The sequence below is a fragment of the Carcharhinus amblyrhynchos genome, chromosome 19 (assembly GCF_965287045.1).
Source record: "Carcharhinus amblyrhynchos chromosome 19, sCarAmb.v2.hapA, whole genome shotgun sequence".
NCBI classification, from domain to species: Eukaryota; Metazoa; Chordata; class Chondrichthyes; order Carcharhiniformes; family Carcharhinidae; genus Carcharhinus; species Carcharhinus amblyrhynchos.
Genome location: NC_137342.1, coordinates 25,855,505 through 25,881,277, shown reverse-complemented (window position 1 = coordinate 25,881,277; position 25,773 = coordinate 25,855,505). Strand labels below are relative to the sequence as shown.

At 41.4% G+C, this 25,773-nt stretch overlaps 2 protein-coding genes across 5 annotated transcripts in view; both read left to right on the top strand.

Moving 5' to 3' along the window:
- mlc1 (modulator of VRAC current 1) overlaps positions 1–9,625 on the top strand; it is a 29,615-nt gene extending 19,990 nt beyond the window's left edge. For 3 of the 4 annotated variants that reach the window (XM_080207381.1, XM_080207380.1, XM_080207377.1), the window contains exons 9-12: positions 60–116; positions 5,403–5,525; positions 8,329–8,496; positions 9,067–9,622. In XM_080207381.1, the coding sequence (XP_080063507.1) occupies positions 60–116; positions 5,403–5,525; positions 8,329–8,496; positions 9,067–9,141 (423 nt within the window). In that variant the 3' untranslated portion in view covers positions 9,142–9,622. Of the gene's footprint in view, positions 1–59; positions 117–5,402; positions 5,526–8,328; positions 8,497–9,066 lie in introns of all 4 variants that reach the window. The other variant, XM_080207378.1, reaches the window with a different exon arrangement.
- Positions 9,626–17,082: 7,457 nt separating this feature from the next.
- Positions 17,083–25,773, top strand: part of LOC145355607 (protein monoglycylase TTLL8-like) — a 71,518-nt gene continuing 62,827 nt past the window's right edge. The window contains exons 1-5 of the mRNA XM_080207854.1: positions 17,083–17,235; positions 18,022–18,064; positions 23,515–23,585; positions 24,492–24,609; positions 25,612–25,698. Of these exons, the coding sequence (XP_080063980.1) occupies positions 17,083–17,235; positions 18,022–18,064; positions 23,515–23,585; positions 24,492–24,609; positions 25,612–25,698 (472 nt within the window). The remainder of the gene's footprint in view (positions 17,236–18,021; positions 18,065–23,514; positions 23,586–24,491; positions 24,610–25,611; positions 25,699–25,773) is intronic.

Here is a 25,773-nt window from a genome sequence, read left to right as displayed (position 1 = left end):
GTTTTTTGGTGATTTCAGTTGAGATTTAATGCAAACTTCTTTATGATTGCTTCTTCCAGTGTTTTCCTGGCGCTATCGCAAGCCATGTGGCAGCTGAATATCCCAGCAAGTTCTTGGTATGTAGTTAACTAATGCACTGAATTTCTATTATTCAGCACCCTTCAGTTTTATTATGAAAACAACTTTAGGGTCAAAGCATTTTGGTGCACTGTTGTTGTATGCTACAGCAACGTAAGTTGGGAGCCAAGGTGTGGGCCTAGAAATTTGGCAGCATTCCCTGGATCTGCATGGTGAGGCACAAGCTATTTTGGATCTTGAGCCTCATTAGCATTGAGGCAGCAAATTGCAAAGAATAACAGGCAGCTGATTGGTGAAATGTGATGTAAGCTGAAGCCTTTGCATGCCAATGGCAGCCAGCAGGTTAGTTGCTAAAGAAGACGGGTGGCATGGTGGCACAGCGGTTAACACTGCTGCCTTACAGCGCCAGGGACCCAGGTTCAATTCTGGCCTTGGGTGACTGTCAGTGTGGAGTTTGCACATTCTCCCCGTGTCTGTGTGGGTTTCCTTTGGGTGCTCCGGTTTCCTCCCACAATCCAAAGATGGGCAGATTAGGTGGATTGGCCATACTAAATTGTCCATTAGTGTACCAAGATGTTTAGGTTAGTGGAATTAGCGGGTTAAATATGTGGAATTACAGGGTCAGGGTAAGATGCTTCAGAGAGTCGGTGCAGACTAGATGGGCTGAATGGCCTCGTTCTGCATTGTAGAGATCCTTTGAAGATACTTGTGGCAGTCAGTGAGTCAAGAAAGGCCCGTGTGATTGGGAGTTGTGTTTGACCTGCTTGCAGAGCATGTTGAGCAGATCAACTAGTCCCCATAGTATCTTATTCTAAGTTAACCATGCTCTGGATAATTCCAAGAAGCAATTCCTGACACTTGTATTAGTTTGGTTCTAATATTATTTTGCCACAGTAGAGAGGAAAAGGCAGCATTGCTATCTATTTGAAGTACTGCTGTGAGTGAGAGATGGATTTATTACTTAGTAAAGAAGCAATCACCTCAGATCACCCTTAACTAAGAGGGAATTAAGCATTAGTATAATGCCTTTAAAAGTCAGATAATTGAAAATAAGTATGAACAAAGAATAAAGAAAATTAAAACACAGGAACAGGTCCTTCAGCCCTCCAAGCCTGCAATGATCATACTGCCCAACTTAACTAAAGCCCCCTACCGTTCCAGGGACCATATTCCTCTATTCCCATTCTAATCATGTACTTGTCAAGACGCCCCTTAAGAGTCACTACCGTACCGCTCTCCCCCGGCAACAAGTTCCAGGCACCTACTACTCTATGTGTAAGAAATCTGCCTCGCACATCTCCTTTAAACCTTGCCCCTCGCATCTTAAATCTATGCCCCCTAGTAATTGACTCTTCCACCCTGGGAAAAAGCTTCTGACTATCCACTCTGTCCATGCCTCTCATAATCTTGTAGACTTCTATCAGTCTCTGTTCAATCTCCGTCACTCCATTGAGAACAAACCAAGTTTCTCCAACCTCACCTCATAGCTAATGCCCTCCATACCAGGCAATATCCTGGTAAATCTTTTCTGCACCCTCTGCAAAACCTCCACATTCTTCTGGTAGTGTGGCAATCAGAATTGAAGATATATTCCAAGTGTGGCCTAACAAGCTGCAATGTGACTTGCCAATTTTTAAACTCAATACCCCGGCCGATGAAGGCAAGCATGCCATATGCCTTCTTGACTACCTTCTCCACCTGCATTGTCACTTTCAGTGACCTGTGTATCAGTACACCCAGATCCCTTTGCCTATCAATATTCTTAAGGATTCTGCCATTTACTGTATATTTCCTATCTGTATTAGATCTTCCAAAATGCATTACCTCACATTTGTCCAGATTAAACTCCATCTGCCGTCTCTCTGCCAAGTCTCCAACTGATCTATATCCTGCTGAATCTTCTGATAGTCCTCATCGCTATCCGCAAATCCACCAACCTTTGTGTCATCTGCAAATTTACTAATCAATGCAGTTACATTTTCTTCCAAATCATTTATATATATTACAAACAGCAAAGGTCCTAGCACTGATCCTGAGGAACACCACTTGTCACAGCTCTCCATTCAGAAACACACCTTTGCACTGCTACCCTCTGTCTTCTTTGATAGAGTCAGTTTTGTATCCACCTTGCCAGCTCACCTCTGATCCCATGCGACTTCATCTTCTGCACCAGTCTGCCATGATGAACCTTGTCAAAGGCCTTACTGAAGTCCTTGTAGACAACATCCACAGCCCTACCCTTATCAATCATCTTTGTCACTTCCTCGAAAAACTTGATCAAGTTTGTGAAATGCAACCTCCCCTTCACAAAATCATGTTGCCTGACACTAATACGTCCACTTATTTCCAAGTGGGAATAAATCCTGCCTCGAAGAATCCGCCCCAATAATTTCCCTACCATTGATGTAAGTCTCACCGGCCTGTAATTACCTGGATTATTCTTGCTACCCTTCTTAAAAAGGAATAACATTCGCTATTCTTCAATCCTCTGGCACCTCCCCTGTAAGAAGTCTCATGATGCCAGGGACTTCTTACTGTGTTTACCCCAGTCCAACGCCAGCATCTCCACATCATGACCTTCCCTGTATCGAGTGAAGATACAAAGGTTTCTCTTAAAGTCCCAGCAATTTCCTCCTTTGCCTCTCTCAGTATTCTGAGGTATATCCCATCAGGCCTTGGGGACTTTTCTACCTTAATGTTTCTCAAAAAGCCCAATATCTCCTCCTTTTTGATCTCAACATGATTCAAACTATCTACACATCCTTTCCCAGGCTCATCAACCATCAAATCCTTCTCTTTGGTGAATACTGACACAAAGTACTCATTTAATACCTCATCCATTTCCTCTGGCTCCAAGCATAGATTCCCTCCCTTGTCCTTGAGTGGGCTTACCCTCTCCCTGCCTATCCCTTGCTCTTTATATATGTATAAAAAGCCTTGGGATTTTCCTTAATCCTGTTAGCAAATGCTTTTTCATGACCCCTTTTAGCCCTTCTTACTCCTTGCTTAAGTTTCTTTCTACTTTCCTTGTATTCCACACTTGCTTCATGTGTTCCCAACTTCCCAGCTTTGACAAATGCTTCCTTTTTCTCTTTGACTAGGCTCACAATACGTCTCGTTATCCAATGTTCCCAAAACTTGCCAAACATATTCTTCATTCTCACAGGAATGTGCCGGTCCTGATTCCCTATCAACTTACACTTGAAAACCTCCCACATGCCAGATGTTGATTTGCCCTCAACCATCTGCCCCCAATGTACATTCTTCAATTAACATATAGAACATAGAACACTACAGCACAAACAGGCCCTTCGGCCCACGAGTTGCGCCGATCACATCAACACCTATCTATAACCCCCAATCCCATAAAACCCCATATACTCATCCAGAAGTCTTTTAAAAGACCCCAGCGAGTTCGCCTCCACCACCACTGACGGCAGCTGATTCCATTCACTCACCACCCTCTGAGTGAAAAACTTACCCCTAACATCACTTCTGAACTTCCCTCCTTGCACCTTAAACCTGTGTCCTCTCGTAGCGACCATTTCAACCCGGGGAAATAGCCTCTGAGAATCCACCCTATCTATTCCTCTCAACATTTTATAAACCTCTATCAGGTCGCCTCTCAACCTACGTCTCTCCAGGGAAAAGAGACCCAGTTCCCTCAACCTAACTTCATAAGGCATGCCTCCCAGTCCAGGCAACATCCTTGTAAATCTCCTCTGTACCCTTTCAATAGCTTCTACGTCTTTCCTATAGTGAGGCGACCAGAACTGCGCACAGTACTCCAAATGAGGCCTGACAAGGGTCTTATAAAGTTGCAGCATTACCTCCCGACTCCTAAACTCAATCCCTCGATTTATGAAGGCCAGTACACCATACGCCTTCTTGACCACCTCTTCCACCTGCGAGGCCGATTTAAGAGTCCTGTGGACCCGGACCCCAAGATCCTTCTGCTCCTCAACACTACCAAGACTCCTGCCCTTGATAGTGTACTCGTTCATCCCGTTGGTTCTGCCAAAATGGACGATGACGCATTTATCCGCGTTGAAGTCCATCTGCCACTTCTCCGCCCAGTCCTGCATCCTATTTATGTCCTGCTGCAACTTTTGCCATCCTTCCAGACCATCCACAACACCACCGACCTTCGTGTCATCAGCGAACTTACTTACCCATCCCTCCACTTCCTCATCCAGGTCATTTATGAAAATGACAAACAGCAAGGGTCCTAAAACAGATCCCTGGGGCACTCCACTGGTGACTGACCTCCATTCAGAAAAAGAATAACATTGTTGTAATTAGTCTTCCCCCAATTTAGCACTTTAACTTGAGGACTAAGCTTATCTTTATCCGTTAGTATCTTAAAGCTTACTGAATTGTGGTCAATGTGCCCGAACTGCTCTCCTACTGGCTGGGCTCATTCCCCAACACCAGATCCAGCATGACCCCTTCCCTAGTTGGACTATCTACATACTGTTTCAGGAAGCCCTCCTGGATGCTCTAATTAATGTTCATAGCCATCAAAAAAATACTGTTTTCATTGACTTTAAGAGGAATCTAATTCAACCATGAGTACCTGTCATGCAGTCAAAAAGATTGGATTGGAAGTGTAACCTAACCTCAAAGTGAGGCACAGAGTTAAAATGAGTAATTGTCTCACAGTGCACTTAAGTAATGCTTTAAGCTAGTTTATTTCAAACTGTTGACATCACTTTTGGCATCAGTGTACCTTGACAATATCATTTGCTGTTAAAAAGAATAATTGAAATAAACAAATAAAATAACTGAATAAATAACTGAAATAAAAGGAGGGGTTACAGTGTCATGGATTGAATTTTAAACAACTAATGGTTGATACCCATTGTAAAAGAACAGATCTGGCCATTTGTAGGACTATTATTATAATATTTTCCACAGTATCGACTATTGTAAGTGGGACATCGTACTAGTCTCAGCAGTTATGTTCTGTTTTGAGTATCAGAGGTTCAGAAACGTTTGATTATTGATGTACCTGTGAAAAATAAATCACAATTGCAGTCTAATGGTCTATAAGTATTTTATGTTGCACATATACTCTGTTTAACATATGGGTTGGATGTTGGATTTTTATCTTGTGAATGATTTCACATTAATAGTGTAAGAATTTTCTGACTGTTCACACCAGCGGGATTTCCCCATCCCGCTACAGTGAACGGAGTTTTGGCTTATCGTCCAAATCTCCGTCTTTGCTGCAGTGGGTTCATGGTGTGAGCGGACGATAAGATGGCACCCCATGTCTTCCTCTAATTATGTACCACATTTTTTTTTTCACCCTTATTGTTTAGATTGAGGTCCTAATTGCTATAAGCAGTGTCACAACTCCAATGCTATATACAGCCACTGGATATCTATCCTTCAGCATAATGAAATTCATTAACATCTTTCGACTAAGTTCAACAAGTTTGCGTGTAAGTGTGCCATCTAAAAAATAATATTTTTATTTTCCATCATGCAATTCATGCCAAAGCACATCTATAAATATTCAAGATAATGCTAAATATAATACAGGCAAACTGAGGGGTCAATGATAAGGGGCAGGAGATTCAGAGGGGGTTTGAGAAAACAAAATAATTCAGAAGGTGGTGAGAATCTAGAATGCACTACCTGGGAAGGTAGTCGAGGTCGGAAACTTTACAACCTTCATAAAGTATTTGGATGTGCACTTGAAACAGTATAACTTTCAAAGATATGGGACAACTGCTGGAAAATGGGATTAGCATGACTTTAATGGTAGTTATTGATGGGCCGAAGGGCCTTTCCTGCATTGTAAGACTCTATAGGACGAATCTTCCCGTCTTGTCCACCACAGGAATTGGAGCAGGCAAGGGGCAGGCCATGGAAATGTCTGTTGACCTTGAGAGGATTTTCTGGTTTCGGGACAAGTGTGGCTGGAAAATCCCACCCTATGACTCTAATACTGTACCAACTATTAGTTATTACCGTATTGATAATAGATGCAAATAAAATATTTAGATATTGCTACCTCTTTAAGTAGGAGGTCTTGTGGTGCAGTGGATAGTGTCCCTGCCTCTGAGGCAGAAGCTCTGGGTTTGAATTCCATGCTAGGAGTTGAAGGCCAAGGAAATTGCTTCCGTAATGCAGCTAACAGGTTTAGTATCAACCTGCAGAATCCTTTCAACACATGCCAGTAACAGGTGGTAAGAGCGGGAGACACTTGGTCAGCCGTGCCTGATGTGGAGAGGTGCCCCTCATGCTTAAGCCTCTGGCAACAGGCTAGTGACCTATTTCAAGAAAAACCTCACTGTGGGAACAGATGAAAATCTGTCTTATGCACCAACAGGTATGGGAAGAAAAACAACAACCTGCACTACAACCTCTTTAAGTGCACTTAAATATTGTTGCTCTTAAATAAAGTTTCTCTGGCCATTTACTATTGTATGTGCGATTAAGATTGATAATAACCACTACAGTAACAGATTTGGAAGTAAAGATAATTTTAATCTTAACACAACTAAATTTTAAAATAGCACAATATGTAATTTCCAAAGGAAAGATTCTGGACAATGTTATGTGGCTGGACTTTACTTATGGCCTCAAATTTTCAATGTAGAGGAACCATGGAATAGAATCCATACAGTGCAGAGAGAGGCCATTCAGCCCATTGAGCCTGCAAAGACAATAATCCTACCCAGGGCTTATCCCTGTAACCTGGGGATCGAGTCTACTAATCTCCTTGATGCTGACAGGGCAATTTAGCATGGCCGATCAACCTAACCCATTCATCTTTGGATATAACATAACCAACAATCATTTGTTAAAAGATTTAGTTATGGCCTGAAACTAAGTTAATTTTGGCTTTCTTAATTAAACCCTTGGTGGACATAAGATTGAAACATCGTGGCTAATTATTTGGTAACACATAGCACTCTTGTGTGGGTTATAAATGTACTTAGATGAGAAATGGAAATTAATAATTTTGTTATACTAAAATGGAGATATAAAGCATTTTGTGATTGGACTATGCCAAGTTTGTGAAAAGAATGAATCAGTGTTGCCTATATTTACGATGGGACATGGGAAGTAAAGTTTGGCTATTTAAAACAGCTTCACAGTGATGATATGAAAATTTCATTTTGCATTCCACAGACGACTTACAGGTCATCCTGTTTGGCTCTTTTCAGTCATCTCTTTCCTCCCCTACCAGTAGCTCACTAGCGATTCCCCAGTTAGAAGGATGGAAAAACAAATTGCTATCTCTAAAATTCACTGTGCCATTATTGATGGTTGAGCACATTTCTGGGGCTTAAGAGAACATTTAAAGTCTGTTTTTCTCAATAATTATCTCCCCCTTCCTTTGTTAAAGAGATTGAATCCTATCCCAGGCATTAGTCACACTTGCATTGCTTGCCCTCTGGCACCTTATCAAGGTCACCTTTCACATGGAGCATCAGTAAGTTGTTCAACCGCAGCAATTACAGACAAACCAAATGCTGTTCGCATTCAGTATTTGCAAATTTGTAGGGATCATTCAACAGTCGCTGGTCCAAGAATCCTGGCCGGTATAGATGTATATCTGTAAGCTAAAGGCACTAAAATCAGGTGTAGTATCATATGATACTGTAGTTCCCAGCTGAGACCAGTTAACTCAACGCATGGTAGATTTAATCCAGTTTCCATGGTTCAACTCTTTAGTGGAGAAACAACCAGAGTCATTCATTGTCAGAGGTCTTAGAAACATAGAAAATAGGAGCAGGAGGAGGCCATTTGGCCCTTCGAGTCTGCTCCACCATTCATCATGATCATGGCTGATCGTCCAACTCAATAGCCTAATCCTGCTTTCTCCCCATAACCTTTGATCCTGTTCAGCCCAAGTGCTATATCTAGCCACCTCTTGAATACATTCAATATTTTAGCATCTTTTTATATGGTGCCATAAGTATGCACTAAGAAGAGAGTTATTTTGAAAAAAGATAAAGCTCATCTTACACATTATTGTGAAGGGTTTAGAATTGTTTCTGTGAAGGGTTTAGAATTGTTTCTGTGCTTGGGATTCTAATAGGGAAATCACAGATATACATGGTCCGTACTTATGGGTTGAAACATTCATTTCACAGAGTTAAGTGACACTTATCATTTACATTTACCCGTTACATATCATTTCAATCTGAAAAACAATTGTTGCTGGCTTCTGAAGCATAATCCCCGTGATATCATTGCCTTGAAATGCAACTTTCTCTAATGTTATTTCAGCAGTCTTATGATATATTAGTGTTTGTCCTGATGCTTCTGCTGCTGGTCCAATCCAGTCTCTCACTTGCCACGGTCATCCACTGCATGAGCTACAAGCTTCAGATTAAATATTATGATTCAGCATGGAAAATGTCTGACCTCCAAAAGGAGAACTGCAAGACAATTGAGGCAAGTATAAAAATGCACCAACAAGAACTCAGTAAACAGAGTTTTCTGGTTAACCACTTGCCTGCCTATGACAGAAAATCATAGACTGGTAAATACTGCAGTGGAAACCATACTATGGGTGGGATTCTCTGGCCATTCATGCCAGTAGGATTTTCTAGTCCCGTCAACACTGTTTTCCTGCTGCTGGTTTCCTGGCAGTGTGGGGTAGCTTCAGTGTAAAATCCTATTGACGACAGTGGGACCAGAGAATTCCACTACCAGAGATTAGCTACAAGAAATTAGCCACCCCGTCACCGAGAAACACCCAGCTGGGAGGTCGGAGAATCCCGCTCAATAGCTTGTCTCCCTTAAATATTCCACCACGATTTCTTTTCTGAAATTTTTTAGATGATATGTTGTTATTTTCCAACATTGCTATTAATAAAAAGCATACCTTGTTTGACTTCAATGAATTATTTCCCCACATTTATTGATATTGTACATTAAGCACTTACGATCATTTTATTATTTTCTGTTTTGTTAACTAATTATTTTTACAATTGGACTGAAGTGACACTATTTCTTATCTAGATACCCAAAGCCCCAGCAAAGGACTTTGATAAAGACAAGGCATGGAAAGCTGTTATGGTGCAGATGGTGCAGTAGCAACTTCTTGGATATGCCTTCAAATAATGGCACCAGTATCTGACATGTACATTTATTTATCACTTGGTCATTTTAGAACTCTGCTTTTTAGCCAACATTAAAACTTTAGCTTAGGTAAACAATGTAAATAATGTCATTTATGTTGAATTAAAGAAGTACTTTGGAATCAAATTGACATTGGCAAATGGATCAGTAACTTTAAAAAATGTATTTCTTTTGAGTTAACCATTTAATACAATAACATTTTTCACAATATTGGCACTGAAACTTCTAATTTCTTGTAGGCTTCTTTTGGATTGTACACCAGGGAAACTGGAAATAAATAAATTATACAAATTACCGAAGTTCTAATATGCTTTGGCAAACCTTAGTTTTTGTTCATTTGCTGAGTGAAATAAAGAATAAAGTTTGATTACAGCAACCCAATTCAGAGTGTAATATTTTACATTGATTGACAATTTTCCTGTGTGTTGCAAAAATTTTATGTATGCATAAGGTGTGGGAGTTGCTGGCAAACCAGCATTTAAAAGTTGCGGTGAGCCATCTCCTTGAATCAAAGAAATCCATGTGGTTGTAAGTACTCCCACAGACCTGTTGATTAAGGAGTTCAAGGATTTTGATGTAGTGATGATGTGGGAAAAGCAATATCTCGTCCCATCAGGAAAGTGTATGGTGAATTAATTGTATGAAATGTGATTGCATCTGTCTGTTAACAGACTAGCAAAATGTTTGTTCATGAGAGGATTGGCACTGATCAAATTTCCCAGGCAATGATGGGTACAAGATGCCATTATTGTTTTAATAGTTGACCAACAACTGTTGTCTCCTCCAGCCAGTACTTGGAAGTAACATTTATAGAGCATACTAGAGCTCTTCAAAAAGTAAAAGCTTATTTATTTGTCACAAGTAGGCTTACATTAACACTGCAATGAAGTTACTGTGAAAATCCCCTAGTAGCCATGCTCTGGCTCCTCTTCGGGTACACCTGAGGGAGAATTTAGCATGGCCAATGTACCTAATCAACACGTCTTTTTGGACTGTGGGAGGAAATCGGAGCATCAGGAGGAAATCCATGTGGACATGGTGAGAATGTGCCAATTTCACACAGACAGTGACCCAAAAGCTGGGAATCAAACTTGGGTCCCTGAAGCTGTGAGGCAGCAATGCAAACCACTGTGTCACCCCCACTGACCCTCAGTTTCCCCCTTAGAACCATTTTCAAGTTTTTGCATCTTAATGGGCAGTTTTCTCCTGTAGCAGGGAGTGAAAGAAAATTTTTTGTATTTAGTGCATGTAGTTGTGTTCACATAAGTTTTTGGCATTCTGTTAGAGGGCATTCTGTTATTTTGCATTTCCAACGACTGCAACTTCCAGTAAATATTTTTAGAAAATCTGCAGGTGAGTGCAAGTGTACCGACCAGCAGGTGGCATTTACTCTTACTGCGTTTTCATTCATTGTAACCATTAAATATATACTGCTGAAATAGATCACAGAACACATCCAAGTTTCTTTTTATACCTGAATCTGTTAGTACTACAATCCTCTGCTATGTTTGGATCACAGTGATTTACTGTGGCACTGACTTGGAAGTGCTTGATGCCAACACTGAGTTACAGAACTACCAAAAATATTATGCAAAGATAGTGAGCAAAATATTCACCCAAAATAGAAAAGGGTTCTGGATCCATTTTCCAAAAAAAGCCCACATCCTTCAATTAAGAATATTGCCAGTACTGCTAAATTTGGTAATGTGACAGCAGAATTTGTGAATAAGTTGATGTCTTGTAAGTTATTCTATTATAAAGGTTTTTTTTGCCTCACTATAGCTTGAATATATTCGTTCCCACCAACAGTAAACAATTATTAATTAATTTGTTAATTATGGATTAATAAACATGTGCCTCTGTGAATGAAAATTTCAGGGTCACCCTAGCAATAACAGCGCCTGTAGAAATTTGCTTCACTCCTGTGGCATTCCAATCTTTCCTGAATTCCTCCAATCTGATCCCTAAATTAGATTTATTGAAGGGAAGTCCACTGAAATTGCAGCAAATTTCTAAGTTGTCAATTATTAAGAACAAATGCAACATTGCTCATTGTATCACTCTGAAGATGTTAGTAAAAGCTGAACAAAATGTTATTCCTTGCCTTAATTTTTTTTATTCATTTATGGGACATGGGTGTCACTGGCGGGCCAGCATTTACTGCCCAAGTCCAGTTGCCCAAGGGCAGTTGAGAATCAACCACCTTACTGTGGCTCTGTAGTCATATGTAGGCCAGACCAGGTAAGGATGGCAGATTTCCTTCCCTAAATGATATTAGCGAACCAGATGGGTTTTTCTGATAATTGACAATGGTTTCATGGTTATCAGTAGATTCTTAATTCCAGATTTTTTTTGTTGAATTAAAATTCTACCAACTGCTGTGGTGGGATTCAAACGTGGGGTCTCCAAAGAACATTAGCTGAGTTTAATAATTAATAATCTAGCAATAATACCAGTAGGCTACCACCTCCCCTGCCTCAGCAACTTGCATTTAAAACACTTTTAATGTAGCCAATTGGGGTCTTTTAGCTAAGATAAAGTGTCAGATTAAACCCAAGATAGGATGCAATGCTTCATCTTGTCAGCTTGGATCTGGTTTGTCCCTCTTGTGGGGGCCTTGAAATTGAGTCAAATTGAATTTGTTCTTTTTGGATGGAATACAAATATAAAAAAAATTAAAATCATCCCAAAGCACTTAACCAGGAGAGTTGTTGAACAAAATTGGATACCAATGTATGACTTCTGAGACAGATGAACAAAAGTTTGGTCAAAAAGCTTGCTTTTAAAGGATGAAAGAGAAGTAGAGGGAAAAGAGGCTTCAGGAATATCAGAAAGTAGTCATCAGGACCTAAAGGCACATCTACCAATGGTGGAACAGTTAAAATCGGGGATGCTCAAGAGGCCAGAATTGAGGGAGCTCAGGTATCTCAGAAGGGTCTAGGACTGGAGCAGGTTACAGAGAAAGGGAGGGTAAAGCCACAGCAGGATTTGAAAACAGCCATGACAATTTTAAAATTGAAGCGTTGATCAATTGGGAGCCAATGTAGCCCAGTGAGCATTGGCGTATCTATGCTGGGCTCAGAATCTGAATTAAATAGCTAGACTGATATAGAGAGATTAAATAAATGTTGTTCACACATCTAAGCAAGATCTTCCTGGCTTAATTAATAGCTTCCTGCGCAAAGAACATCAAAAAAGAAGAAAATCTAGAATAAATACCACTAACATTACAGCTTGTGAAGTAGTATTTGTGATTTTTTAAAATTGGGATGATGCAGGAATCTCTCTCAACTATCTGGCAACTCATTGGTTTTAGGGTTTGAGTCATTTCTTCCTGCAGCAGCTTTACTGCAGTCCCAAACACAAGCACTGTGGTTTCCTGCCCTTGCAGAGGCATTTATCCCTTAGGAGACCACTTATGACTTGGCCACTCTAGAAGATAGTATTGATAGTCAAGTCTAAACTCGTCTCAATTTCTGACTTAAATATGATACATTTTCCGCAGAGCCCAGGCAAGATCTTACTGGCTTAACTTAAAATTGTATTGAGGTTAAAGATGAAAAGAATGAAAACAAGGCATGTTTAGCCCTGTTTAGCACTTCCCTAGACATGACACTTGCCAGGACAAAAGACGGATGCCTTGCTAATTAACAGCGTTCATAGTGGCTGGGATTTTCTAGTCCAAAATTCCTGCCTGATGTCAACGGACCTTTGGTTGGTCTGTCAAATTTTCCTGACAAATCGTGCCGTGGGTGGTATCGGAAAATCCCAACCAATGACTTTTGTCTTCCAATATATAGTTGGAATTACTGCTCACCAGTATTTGATATTAGATGAGCAGTCTGTCAACTTGGAGACAACGAAGTTTCCATAAAGGTGATGTTGAGGTAGAGGATGAATGCAGCAGTAGCAATGACTGTTTACGTAATTTTAAAAAATGCAGTCACAACTCGTTAACAAGGCCTAACATTTTCAGCCTTTGGGAAAACAATGATATCACAATCTAAAGGGGGAAAGTTTAAAGTAAACTTTATTTAATTAAAGCTTACATTAACACTGCAATTAAGTTACTGTGAAATTTCCCCTAGTTGCCACACTGCAGCGCGTGTTTGGATCAATGTACCTAACCAGCACGTCCTTCGGACTGTGGGAGGAAACCGGAGCACTGGAGGAAACTCACGTAGACACAGGGAGAATGTGCAAACTTCACACAGATTAACCCAAGCTGGGAATTGAACCTGGGTCCCTGGCACTGTGAGGCACCAATGCTAAGGGCTCTCATCAGTTCAATGATTTCTAAAGATGGTCTTTGCAGGAATTTCCAACAGTTCATCCTGTAGAGGAGCAGGGAATCACCCACAGCAACTTCTGAATTTCCACCTTTATTCACAAAGTGCTGCCAGTTCTAGAGGATAATGGCAGTTTTGCTGTCTTCATAACCGTCAAAATCAGATCAGCACGAAAAATAATATCTAAAAATGAAGATTAAGTGTCACATTAACACTTACATTAACACTGCAATGAAGTTACAGTTACAGTTCCCTGGTGGTCACACTCTGCTGCCTGTTCAGGTACACAGAGGGAGGATTTAACATGGCCAATGCACTTAACCTGCACATCTTTTGGACTGTGGGAGGAAACCGGAGCACCAAGATGAAACCCATGCAGACATTGGGAAAACGTGCAGACTCAGCACAGCCGGTGACTCAAGCCAGGAATCGAGCCCGGATCCCTGACACAGTAATGCTAACCACTGTGCCACCGTAGCATATTAAAAGATACTCAAATTCCTAAAGAAACTGCAATACAAATTTTACTTTCGAAAATTACAATTGGTAGTAATAATCTGTCTCCTTCAAAGCAGCACCGCGGAAAGACTATTGATTGAAACAAAACACCTAACTGGAATTTGAATCTTGCAGGTCACATTGTGCCCATTGAAAGAAGGACATGTTGCCTGGGCAATTGACGCATAGCTATAGCTGGGAGCTCTGCCTTTTTCAGTGTCATCCTCAGGAAATTTGCACCTTAATGTGACGTTTGGTGACGTAACACTGGATTATGATGACTATTTCTTTAATAAAACCGATTGAATGCACTTGAATTATTGCTTGCTTAATGCGGCATTGTTATTGCTAGCAATTCTCCAATGTGTTCAGGTCTTTGTCAAAGGGAATGTTATAACCTGTCCCCTCATATTCGAGATGTTCTGTAAGTATTGTGATCGTTGTAGCTCAGGTTTTCTCCATTCAGAATAATCGGCGTTTCATGCCGTGGCACTGTATTTTGTAGCTGCAGGTCAGACTTCCAAAGGGCACTGAAAAATCTAACGCTTCAGACAGCGAAACGTAGCTTCCCACTGATCCATGAACAGACTTCGGGCGGAGGCAGCAGCAATGGCTGGACAAAGTAAGAGTTAGTAAGAACGAGCGCGAACCAGAAATAAGATATTCAGAAGTGTTGGGAAATGGATTGAATAACAAGGGTAGACAATTGTTAATTTCACAAAAAAGCACCATATTCAAAATAGTTTTATCTCAAGATTATTACTGTAAAACAATTTGTCTGGTTGTTTAACAAGCTCCTTAATATCCTTTCCTGATACTGTTTAAATTTGATAGTGTGGGAAATCAACAGTCCAAAGTGAAAAAAAGGCAAAATACAGTGGATGCTGCAATCTGAAACAAAATCAGAAACTGTCTGATAGCACCTGTGGAGAGAAAATAAATGGTAGTCATGATGTGGAGATGCCAACGTTGGACTGGGGTAAACAAAGTAAGAAGTCTCACAACACCAGGTTAAAGTCCAACCAGTTTATTTGATAGTAAACCCACAAGCTTTTGGGGTTTGCCCCTTTGCCAGTGATTCGAGTCTGGATGATACTTCAACTGACCTGGTATAAAATGAACGAGAACACCAAACAATACCAAAGTAGTCATCAACATAGCCGATGAAAGAGTTGTGGTAGAGGGCTGGAGTAGGACTGGGGCAAGGAATGTTACACATATTCCATAGTGGTCAGCACTGCTGCCTCACAGCACCAGGGACCTGAGTTCGATTGGGCCACTGTCTGTGTGGAGTCTGCAAGTTCTACCTCCTCCCCCCGCCCTTGTCTGCAATACTTTCCTCCAGGTGCCCTGGTTTCCTCCCACAGTCTGAGGGAGGTGCTGTTTAAATGCATTGGCCATGCTGAATCCTCCCTCAGTGTACCCAGATAGGCGCCGGAGTGTGGCGACTAGGGGATTTTTACAGTAACTACATTGCAGTGTTAATGTAAGCCTTACTTGTGATGCTAATAAATAAACTTAAAATAAAAAAAAAACTGGTAGAGCTGTTTATTTGGAGGAAGTGAGGCAAGTTAAAGGAAAAGTTGTTGAGGGAGAGAACAAGTTTAGCCAGATGGGTGAGTGTGGTCGTGGATGGGGATTGTTTACACTTCAAAGGAATCAACTCTGACAAAGAGTAACCTGAAATGGAAGTATCGGCTTTATTCTCACTCCACAAGTGCTGTCAGACCTGCTAAGATTTTCCAGCATTGTGTGTTTTTGAGTCAAAAAGTGAATCCTTGTAGTTATTGGCATAGAATTAAAACAATGCACTTCATACTTGCTGTGGAAGTACTGGGTTGCGATCAGGGACTAACAACAATAACTGTTCATTGATAATACTGAGCAGCTCTTACATGCTGTATGTCTGCCCACATGATATGGATGTGCCGGTGTTGGACTGGGATAAACACAGTAAAAAGTCTGACTGTCAGACTTTTTACTGTGTCTGCCCACACCCTGGACAGAACTCCTGAGCTCCTGACATACAACCCCTTTAGTACCCACATCATCCCAGCTTCCACCGATCGACATCTTCCCTGTTTAAGTTGGGACAACCAGTAGTACAGAGGTGTAATAGTGTAAGAAAATAGTCACAAGGTGTCAACTATTTACAACGTACAAAGTTGAGCAGGGCTAACAACGCGTAACTATTTACATTGTACAAAGGCTGATTGGGTTGCTGCAGCTAGTGCTTAGCTCACTGCATCTCTTTCCAACCTCCCTTTTAAAGTAACAAAGTCCATTTACAATAGGTACTGGCGTCAATCAGACCTGCAAATCTTGACCATTGTCATGATAAAGCTAGCAATCAGCTTCAAATTTATATCAATGTGCACTGCATCTACATATGACATAATTTAGCCGGAAAAGTTAGTGAGATTGGTTCCTATAATTATGTAGAATAATTTGGATCTGGTAATATGCAATTGACTGAGAGTGTTCTTTTTAAATAGCTAAATCTCAATGTACATGATAATTATAAATCTCGACATGCCATGTGGCATCAGATTATCTCAAGATTCATGTTATATGTTTCTGGTGCAGGCACAATGGGTCAAGTGGCCTCTTTCTTTCTGTGCCACTGATGATTCTGTGATATCATAACTTAGTGTTTAAAAAGCCATATAGCAAAATAGACAAACCTAGTCTGATTTTGACAATAGGATTGGTCCAGCATCCTTAAAAATTGGTTAAATGATTGGCTATTCTATAATAAATTATATAAAATATTAGCTAGCAAAATGCAACTGTTTTAAGCGCATTCTGTGCACCAAACCTTTTAACCAGAGGAATCCCCGCGCAAAGTTTAACTGTTGTTTAAAACAAGCAGCCAAGTTTGTCATTCATGTCAGAGACTTTTCTTTGAGTTCACCCTATTCTTTGTGACCTAATCATGAGTCCAACGGTTTTGGTAGTTTTTTTTGCATAGCTTTACATGGCCTGGAAGTCTAGGATGTTGGTGATGTGGTGGAGATAGTGTTCCTCAGGTTAGCAAGCCAAACATAAACATGGCCCATGATTTCTGGCCTCCAATGATCAGATTGTAATCGAATATTTAAAATTCTGAATGTCGCAACATGATAACTATTTTACAGTAATGATAGCAATCTCTATGTACAGAAAGGAAAGTCTTGCAAAAAACAGACAGCAATTCCCCAAGAAAGATTCAGTGATTCCTGAATGCAGCAAAAGGGAAAATACGTTTGATGAAGATTCTAAGGTAGGTTGAGAAGCTTCATCTTTGAAAAATTGTCAGCTCGCCTGCTATCCAATGATCAAGAGACAATGCTTTAATTTTACTAACCATGTAGTAATGGCTGTGCCAAGTAAAAGAAATACATAATGTATACATGGTTGGATATCCTGGTGAGCTCCTAATTGTTTTAAAACTGTAACCTGGTGTCGTGAGACTTCTTTCTGTGCCCACCCCAGTCCAATGCTGGACCACCTCATTGCTAATAGAAGTGTTTTATAGCAGTCACTAACAAGTATTTGCCAGATTTGGCATCAGACTTGAAAACAGGCACTAAGTTCCTGATTAGCATGTTCAAGGAGCACTTGAGAGGAGATCTGTCAGAAAGGGGTTCCTCCCCCACCCACCCCACCATTGGTTATTTTATTTGCCCAGAAATGAGGCAGTTATAGGGCCCAAATTTTTGTCCACGACAAAAATGTCTTTAGAGGGTAGAGTCAACCATGTTGGTCTGAGACTGGAGGTACATATAGGTCAGACTGAGTAAAATTTGCAGTTTTCCTTCTCTAAAAGATGTTAATGAACTAAGTGGGACTTTAAGTCTTAGTGATCCAGATTTTATAAGCCAAATTCTCAAACTGCAACTATTGGATTTGAATTCACATTCCATCGATTATTAGTCCAGGCATCTGGATAACTAATCCATTAACAGGAGGACTACACGACTGTATCTGTGGTCACCTACTTCATGTGTACTTCTTCCTGTTATGAAATCTCAGACATTCTGACTGCAGATATATTTCTCTACACTAGGTAATTAACAGCATCAAGAAATATAAAGTATTCACACGTCGAGGTAAGAAACTTGATTTTTGCATCGTTTATAGTGAATGTTTTGGACCAAAAATGACAAAACTTAACGTCATTTTGCAAATTTATTTCCAGATAAAGTTCATTGTTCCTGCAATTTCCTAGTTAATCCAGCTCAAGGCAGTTTCACTCCAGATGTCAAAGTGCTTGTATTGCACCACAAATTTGGACCAAATTGATGCAGTCAAATCTCATAATTATTTGCTTGAGAAATGAAAAATTAATTCTGGAGCAGCTAGATAAGGTTTATGAGTTGCATTTAAGGTCATTGCTGGGGCCAGACAAAAGGAAGAGCTTTGTGCATGTTATTCTGTAGTTTAGCTGAGTTCAGACCCTTCATGTGGATGCTGGATATTGGATTGTTAAAACAGCAGATCCCCAGGATCACAGTCTCAAAGCTTGATGCACGTAATTGAATTGGGCATAATCTCGATTACTTACTTTCCTTGCAATAAACTACAATAGAACAAAGAACAAGGAACAGCACAGCACAGGAACAGACCCTTTGGCCCATCAAGTCTGTGCTAACACACATGCCTCTCTAATCTAATATTTTCTTGCTTCTGTGTGGTCCATATCCCTCTACTCCCTGCCTATTCATGTATCTACCCAGATGCCTCTTGAACGTTGTTATAGAATCTTCTTCTACCGCCTTCTCCAAAAGCGTATTCCAAGCATTCACCACCCTCTGTGTAAAAGACTTGCTCCTTACATCTCTTTAAACTCTCACCCTCTCACTTACAACCTATGCCACCAAGTAATTGGCTCTTTGACCCTGGGAAAAAGACTCTGACTCTCCACTCTATCCAAACCTGTCATAATCTTGTAAACTTGCAGCAGGTCCCCTTCATCCTCTGATGCTCCAATGAAAACAATCCAAACTTGTTCAACCTTTCTTCATAGTCCATATCCTCCAAACCAGGCAACATCCTGGTAAACCTCTCTTTTTTTATTCATTCATGGGATGTGGGTGTCACTGGCTGGCCAGCATTATTGCCCATCCCTAGTTGCCTGACAGCAGTTGAGAGTCACTTTGCTGTGGCTCTGGAGTCACATTTAGGCCAGATCAGGTAAGGACGGCAGATTTCCTTCCCTAAAAGAGGTTAGTGAACCTGATGGGTCTTTCTGACAATCAACAATTGTTTTATGGCCATTGGTAGATTCTTAATTCCAGATATTGAGGGCAGTATGGTAGCACTGCTGTTTCACAGCTCCAGGGACCTGGGTTCGATTCTCGACTTGGGTCACTATCTGTGTGGAGTTTGCACATTCTCCTCGCGTCTGCGTGGGTTTTCTCCGGGTGCTCTGGTTTCCTCCTACAGTCCAAAGATGTGCAGGTTAGGTTGATTGGCCATGCTAAAATTGCTCCTTAGTGTCCTGAGATGCGTAGGTTAGAGGGATTAGTGGAGAAACCAGACATCTTGGATGACTATTTGCTTATTTAATAGAGAATAAGTATCTCTCTATGTTTCTGTGCTACTAAATATACATAGTGATCTGGCATATGTTTCCTTGCAGGCAATGGACAACGAAATACTTTCACTTACAGCATTTGGAGTAACGAAGGTATATTTATTTGTAACTTTAGTTTCTAAGGAGCACAGGTACATAAAATTGTCAGAATAAGAAAAGATTTTCTGCCATTCCAGTATGTTCTGTCTGGACCTGCTTCAGCTCCTGCTTTGTTCATTGTTAATTTTTTCTCAAATCCAATCTCATTCTCTTCCACGTCCTGCTGAGTTAATCCATTATTTTACCTGTTTTGTGTTAAGTGGTATTGGGCAGCATGGTGGCACAGTGGTTAGCACTGCTGCTTCACAGTGGCAGGGACCTGGGTTCAATTCCCAGCTTGGGTCACTGTCTGTGTGGAGTCTGCCCATGTCTACATGGGTTTCCTCCCACAGTCTGAAAGATGTGCTGATTAGGTGCATTGGCCATGCTAAATTCTCACTCTTTGTACCTGAACATGTGCCGGTTGGTGTGGAGACTTGGGGATTTTCACAGTAACTTCTTTGCAGTGTCAATGTAAGGCAACTTGTGACACAAATTTTAAAAAAGCTGATGTTTCACTGGAGCACAAACAGAAGCAATAACAGATTATCGGGAGAGACTTGGATGCTGCTGAATCTGAATAGAATTGCAGAGAAGAAATTGTTTCATTCATTTTGTTCATAACATGAAAAATTTGCCTCAGTAAGGAATGGGTTACTTGAAATTCTGAAAATTAGATCTTTAAAGTTAAGAATGAAGTAAAGGGGCACTGGAATTATGCTGCAACTATACAGGACCTTGGTGAGACCACATTTGGAATATTGTGTGCAGTTCTGGTCACCTCACTATAAGAAGGATGTTGAAGTATTGGAGAGAGTGCAGAGGAGATTTACCAGGATGCTGCCTGGTTTGGAGGGTAGGTCTTATGAGGAAAGGTTGAGGGAGCTGGGGCTTTTCTCTTTAGAGCGGAGGAGGATGAGAGGTGACTTAATAGAGGTTTATAAGATGATGAGAGGGATTGATAGAGTGGACAGAGACTATTTCCTTGGGTGGATGTAGCTGTTAGAGGGGGCATAACTATAAGGTTCATGGTGGGAGATATAGGGAGGATGTCCGAGGTAGATTCTTTACACAGAGAGTGGTTGGGGTGTGGAATGCACTGCCTGCTGTGATAGTGGAGTCGGACACTTTAGGAGCTTTCAAGCTGTTATTGGATAGGCACATGGAATACACCAGAATGATAGGGAGTGGAATACCTTGATCTTGGGTTCAGACATAGCTCGGCACAACATTGAGGGCTGAAGGGCCTGTACTGTGCTGTACTATGAAATGCTTTGTTCATTGTAAAATATTTCTTAAGTACTTTATGCAGTTCCAATCCAGGTCTTGGGTTGAGTCTAGTAACCTCTGGAGAATAGAGTCAGTTCAGATCCCACAACGGGGAAAGTATGATTGGTTTCAACCACAGAATTAAACCCTCACTGCTTTTACAGAGCACAGAAGGGAACTGAAGGGTTTGATCCCATAACTTTTTCTTAACCAAGCTGACACTTAAATGAATAAATTTAGAAAGAGGAAACACAAACTGCAAGATGAGAAATGACACATTTCAAACCTGAACAAAATTGGGCCATTTAATTTATTGACTTTCCAGTTTGGTCCCATCAGACATCTTGGATGACTATTTGCTTATTTAATAGAGAATAAGTATCTCTCTATGTTTCTGTGCTACTAAATATACATAGTGATCTGGCATATGTTTCCTTGCAGGCAGTGGACAACCAAATACTTTCACTTACAGCATTCGGAGTAATGAAGGTAGATTTATTTGTAACTTTAGTTTCTAAGGAGCACAGGTACATAAGATTGTCAGAATAAGAAAAGATTTTCTGCCATTCCAGTATGTTCTGCCTGGATCTGCTTCAGCTCCTGCTTTGTTCATTGTTAATTTTTTCTCAAATCCAATCTCATTCTCTTCCACATCCTGCTGAGTTAATCCATTATTTTACCTGTCTTGTATTAAGTGGTATTGGGCAGCATGGTGGCACAGTGGTTAGCACTGCTGCTTCACAGCGGCAGGGACCCGGGTTCAGGGTTTCAAAATCAGAATTCAGCTCCCTGATAGGATAGGCAATTATTACCTCAATCAGGGAGCCAATCTCATGTTCTAGGATGGCCTTCCTGCGGCCTGCCTGCCTATCTCTGACCTGTGCATTACCTTCCATGGGGTGGGTGAGACATGTGCACAGCTGATTAAACCCTGAAGTGGTTGATTCCTGCCATTTTGAGGCTAGCGAGGAGAGGGCCATGTTCAAGGCCTGATCACCCTGCTCAGACCTTGAACATGAAAGTGGGTGTGGTGGGGTTTGGGGGAGGGGGGCAGTTGGTGGGCACCACCCTCAAGTCTTTCCTTTTCAGATTGGGCGTTCACACCCAAGTTCTGCACCCTGTGGATGATGCCCCACCCCTGGACTCTCCTTCAAGAGCACTACCCCCCCCGCACTCTTTTTATATATCACCCCCCCACACACACCCCCTGAAATACCCTGCTCCTACCAGGTTCTAAACTCAGGGTCTCAGGGCTAGATTTTGCAGGTCATCATGATCCCTGCTCCCAATACCCCCCTGTCCCACCCTCTCCCCAACCCTGGCCATTGGATGGCCACCATTGATAAACAGTGGCAGCCATGTTGACCATCTACATGATGCACTGCAGGAGCTTAGGCAGCACCTTCCAAACCCAATACCACTACCATCTCGAAGGACAAGCACAGCAGATACCTGGGAATGCCGCATCCTGCAGGTCCCCCTCCAAGGCAATCACCATCCTGACTTGGAAATATATCACTGCCTTTCTTTCATTGTTGGTGGGCACTGTTGGGACTGCCAATGGAAATTGTCCCTGGAGCTGAAGAACAGGCTAAGTGGGGAGGGGAAGGATTTCACTGGGTCAGCTTGCTAGACTCTGTCGAAGGGGGAGTTTGGGGGGAGGGGTGGGTTTGATATGCCAGAGTGGGAGGGTAAAGGAGGACATGTGATATTAGAAGGGGGTGGTGCTTCCAATGAGCACAGGGGACCTGGTCCCCCTTAGCCCATCCTGCGCAGCTAAATCTGCCAGGCGACTCGCTTGGTGTAAGCCCATTCCCTGCCCTGCGCAAAAGTGTGGTGAGAATAGGATGAGGCCTAGGCATCTATTAATTGGTAACTTAAGAGCCTCAGTAGACCACAGGATGGGGAGGTTTGCTGACACCTCCAGGTTCTTCCATAAAATTTCATTCAAGTCGGGAAAGATGGAAGGCGTAGTGATTAGCACTGCTCCCTCACAGCTCCAGAGACCGGGGTTCGATTCCCAGCTTGGGTCACTGTCTGTACAGAATCTGCATGTTCTCCCTATGTCTGCATGGGTTTCCTCCGGGTGCTCGAGTTTCCTCCCGCTGTCCGAAAGATGTGCTGGTTAGGTGCATTGGCCATGTTAAATTCTCCCTCAGTGTACCCGAATAGGTGCTGGAGTGTGGCAACTAGGAGATTTTCACAGTAACTTCATTGCAGTGTTAATATGAGCCTACTGGTGACACTAATAAAAAAAAAGCCAAACATCTGAAAATCTCTGCTCCATTTCTTGCCATGCCAGCTGCAGTTCTCGCTGACCGGATGTTCTTCAGGAGTCTCGCCTGAATTATTTGATTTCTTGCAGGTTTTGTCCTACAGAAAGGACAACCTGTAGATCTTTATTTTCATAAAAAAGGAGAATAATTTTGATGCAAGCTTTTACTTATTTATGTCACCCGCGAAAATTTTTTATTACTCTCCTTTTTTATAAAAATAAAGATCTACAGGTTTGTTGTCATGACTAATCCACTTCTTATTGCTGGTCTGTGTCGATAGTAATATTTCAGCCTAGGAAGCTATATTCAGTACAATAAGTCTTTTTATCTTTGTCGACAGAAAATATCTCAAAATGTTCAGCTGAGCAGAGATTGGAACAGGTCAAATTTCTCGCAAATAAAGCAGTCCAGGTAGCGGCAAATTGCCTAAACCATAGAATTCAGTGACTTAAGTTAAACAAGAGGAGGTCTTGTGACACCGTGAGTAGTTTCCCTGCCTCTGAGCTGGGTTTGAGTCCCAGTCCCACTTGATGGTGCGTTCACAACATGCCCAGAAAGATTGAGTATTAACTTGTGAATCCTTCCAAAATATGCCATTGGCGTATTTTGGAAGGATTCACAAGTTAATACTCAATAAGAGTGGAAGCGATTTCTGGTTAGCCTTGTGATGGAACTAAATTAGAGTCTACACCACCACTAGCCATAGGTGCAGTCAACAAGACTGAGGGACCATATGCTGAATGGTGGTATTACCTCAGATGGCCCTGGCCTTTCCCTTCACTGCTCTGCACTGATCTTCTGGGGGCCCACCATCTGTCCATCCTACAGCCTTCCCCCTATTCACTGCTGGAGCACCTCCAACACTGGAATTTATAATCTAGGAACCCTGTGACCTGCCTCTTTGACATTCCCGCACTCTGAAATGTATGCCTTGTTCGCACAATAAAACCTTGTTTTCTGGTTCCTTTTCAAGCTGTAGCAGAACTCCAGCAACATGTGGCTTCCTGCCCCTATAGAGATGAGATATCAGTGAAATATCTTTACAATGCCTGCTGTCCCCCTGATAATGATATTGACTATGGAAATCAAACCAGGGTCAGCACTGGTACGGGAATCCATTTACCACATTTCAGCATTGTTCCGCACAGGAAAATCCAAGCTTCTTCTCCAAACTCCAGTTCAGTTGCGATTCAACATGTCTTATTTGCATGCACATCTCTTGCCGCATCAGTTAATGCATGTGGAGCACTTCAGATTTCTGGGAGATTTGATGAGACACTGTGCAACTAGGAGCCTTTCCTTCTTTCATTTTCACAGGAAAAGAAGATTTTCACAATCATTGGCTACTACCCAGTAATTAGAGCAAGCCTCAGAAAGAGGGGCTGGGCAGAAAAGATATTTCCACCATTAAAGAAATTGGAGCAGAGAATTGGAGGTGAGGATGGTATAGCAGACAAATCACAATTGGGCACTTGAAGGGATTGCAAGTGCAGAGTAGGGGATAGAACATTGCAACCCCCGATCCTTTAATAAGTATTCCCTTTGGACCTGGCTTCCCTCTTGTCACCAATCACTTCAATTACTTTGACCTCATTTTTATTGCAGGATCTGCTGGAAATCATGTGAAATTTCAAGATTTACTCTTAGTGTGTCGCAGAATATGCAAGAACAGCTGGAGTGTCAGACTCGCTTCAAGCGTTCAGTGGTCATCATCTTAATACACTGGCAGCTATTTTAGGATAACACAGTTTAACAATCATACTTCTCAGGTTAAAAAAAAACTAATCGATCTAAAGGCCAATATTAACACAATGCAAAATCAAAATTGGTCTGATTAACCTTTTAGTCACAATGCTGGAGGTTTCCAACAGATGACCATTCACTGCTTGAATGGAAAACGGTGGCTAGGAACAGAAAAATCAGTGTGAGGGGTGAGAGGCAGGTATCTCATTGATACATAAGGACCATTCCTATGCAATTCCAAAGTGGGTCTACAATTGGACAAGTAACCTGCCCACCTGAAACTAATGAGAAAAGAAGCTTCGCAATAAGAAGGGAGAGATACAAAAGGGTCCAGAGAGTGGTGAGTGTGTGGAACAAGCTGCCAGAGGTAGTTGTAGAGGCAGGTACAATTTTGTCTTTTAAAAAGCATTTAGACAGTTACATGGGTAAGATGGGTATAGAGGGATATGGGCAAATGCGGGCAATTGGGACTAGCTTAGAGGTTTAAAAAAAAAGGGTGACATGGACAAGTTGGACTGAAGGGTCTGTTTCCATGCTGTAAACCTCTATGATTCTATGCAAATTGGAACTTTTGGACTTCTGCAATTTTGAGCCAAACTATTGATTGTAACTTTTGCCATTTTGAAATGTCACATGATGCAGATGTGTTTGCTACTTCTGCCAACTAACTCTTAAATTAACATAATTTTTGCAGTTAATTCGCACGTCAATCGCCTGAACATTAGGAAGTGGGTTACAAAACAATTAACAAGGCATGATGAGAAACAGGATAGTCAAGCAGGTAGGAATAAGGGAAGAATCTGTAATGAATTTCATTGCAGCCTATTGCCATTTCTGTCTTGTATAAGTCGCATAA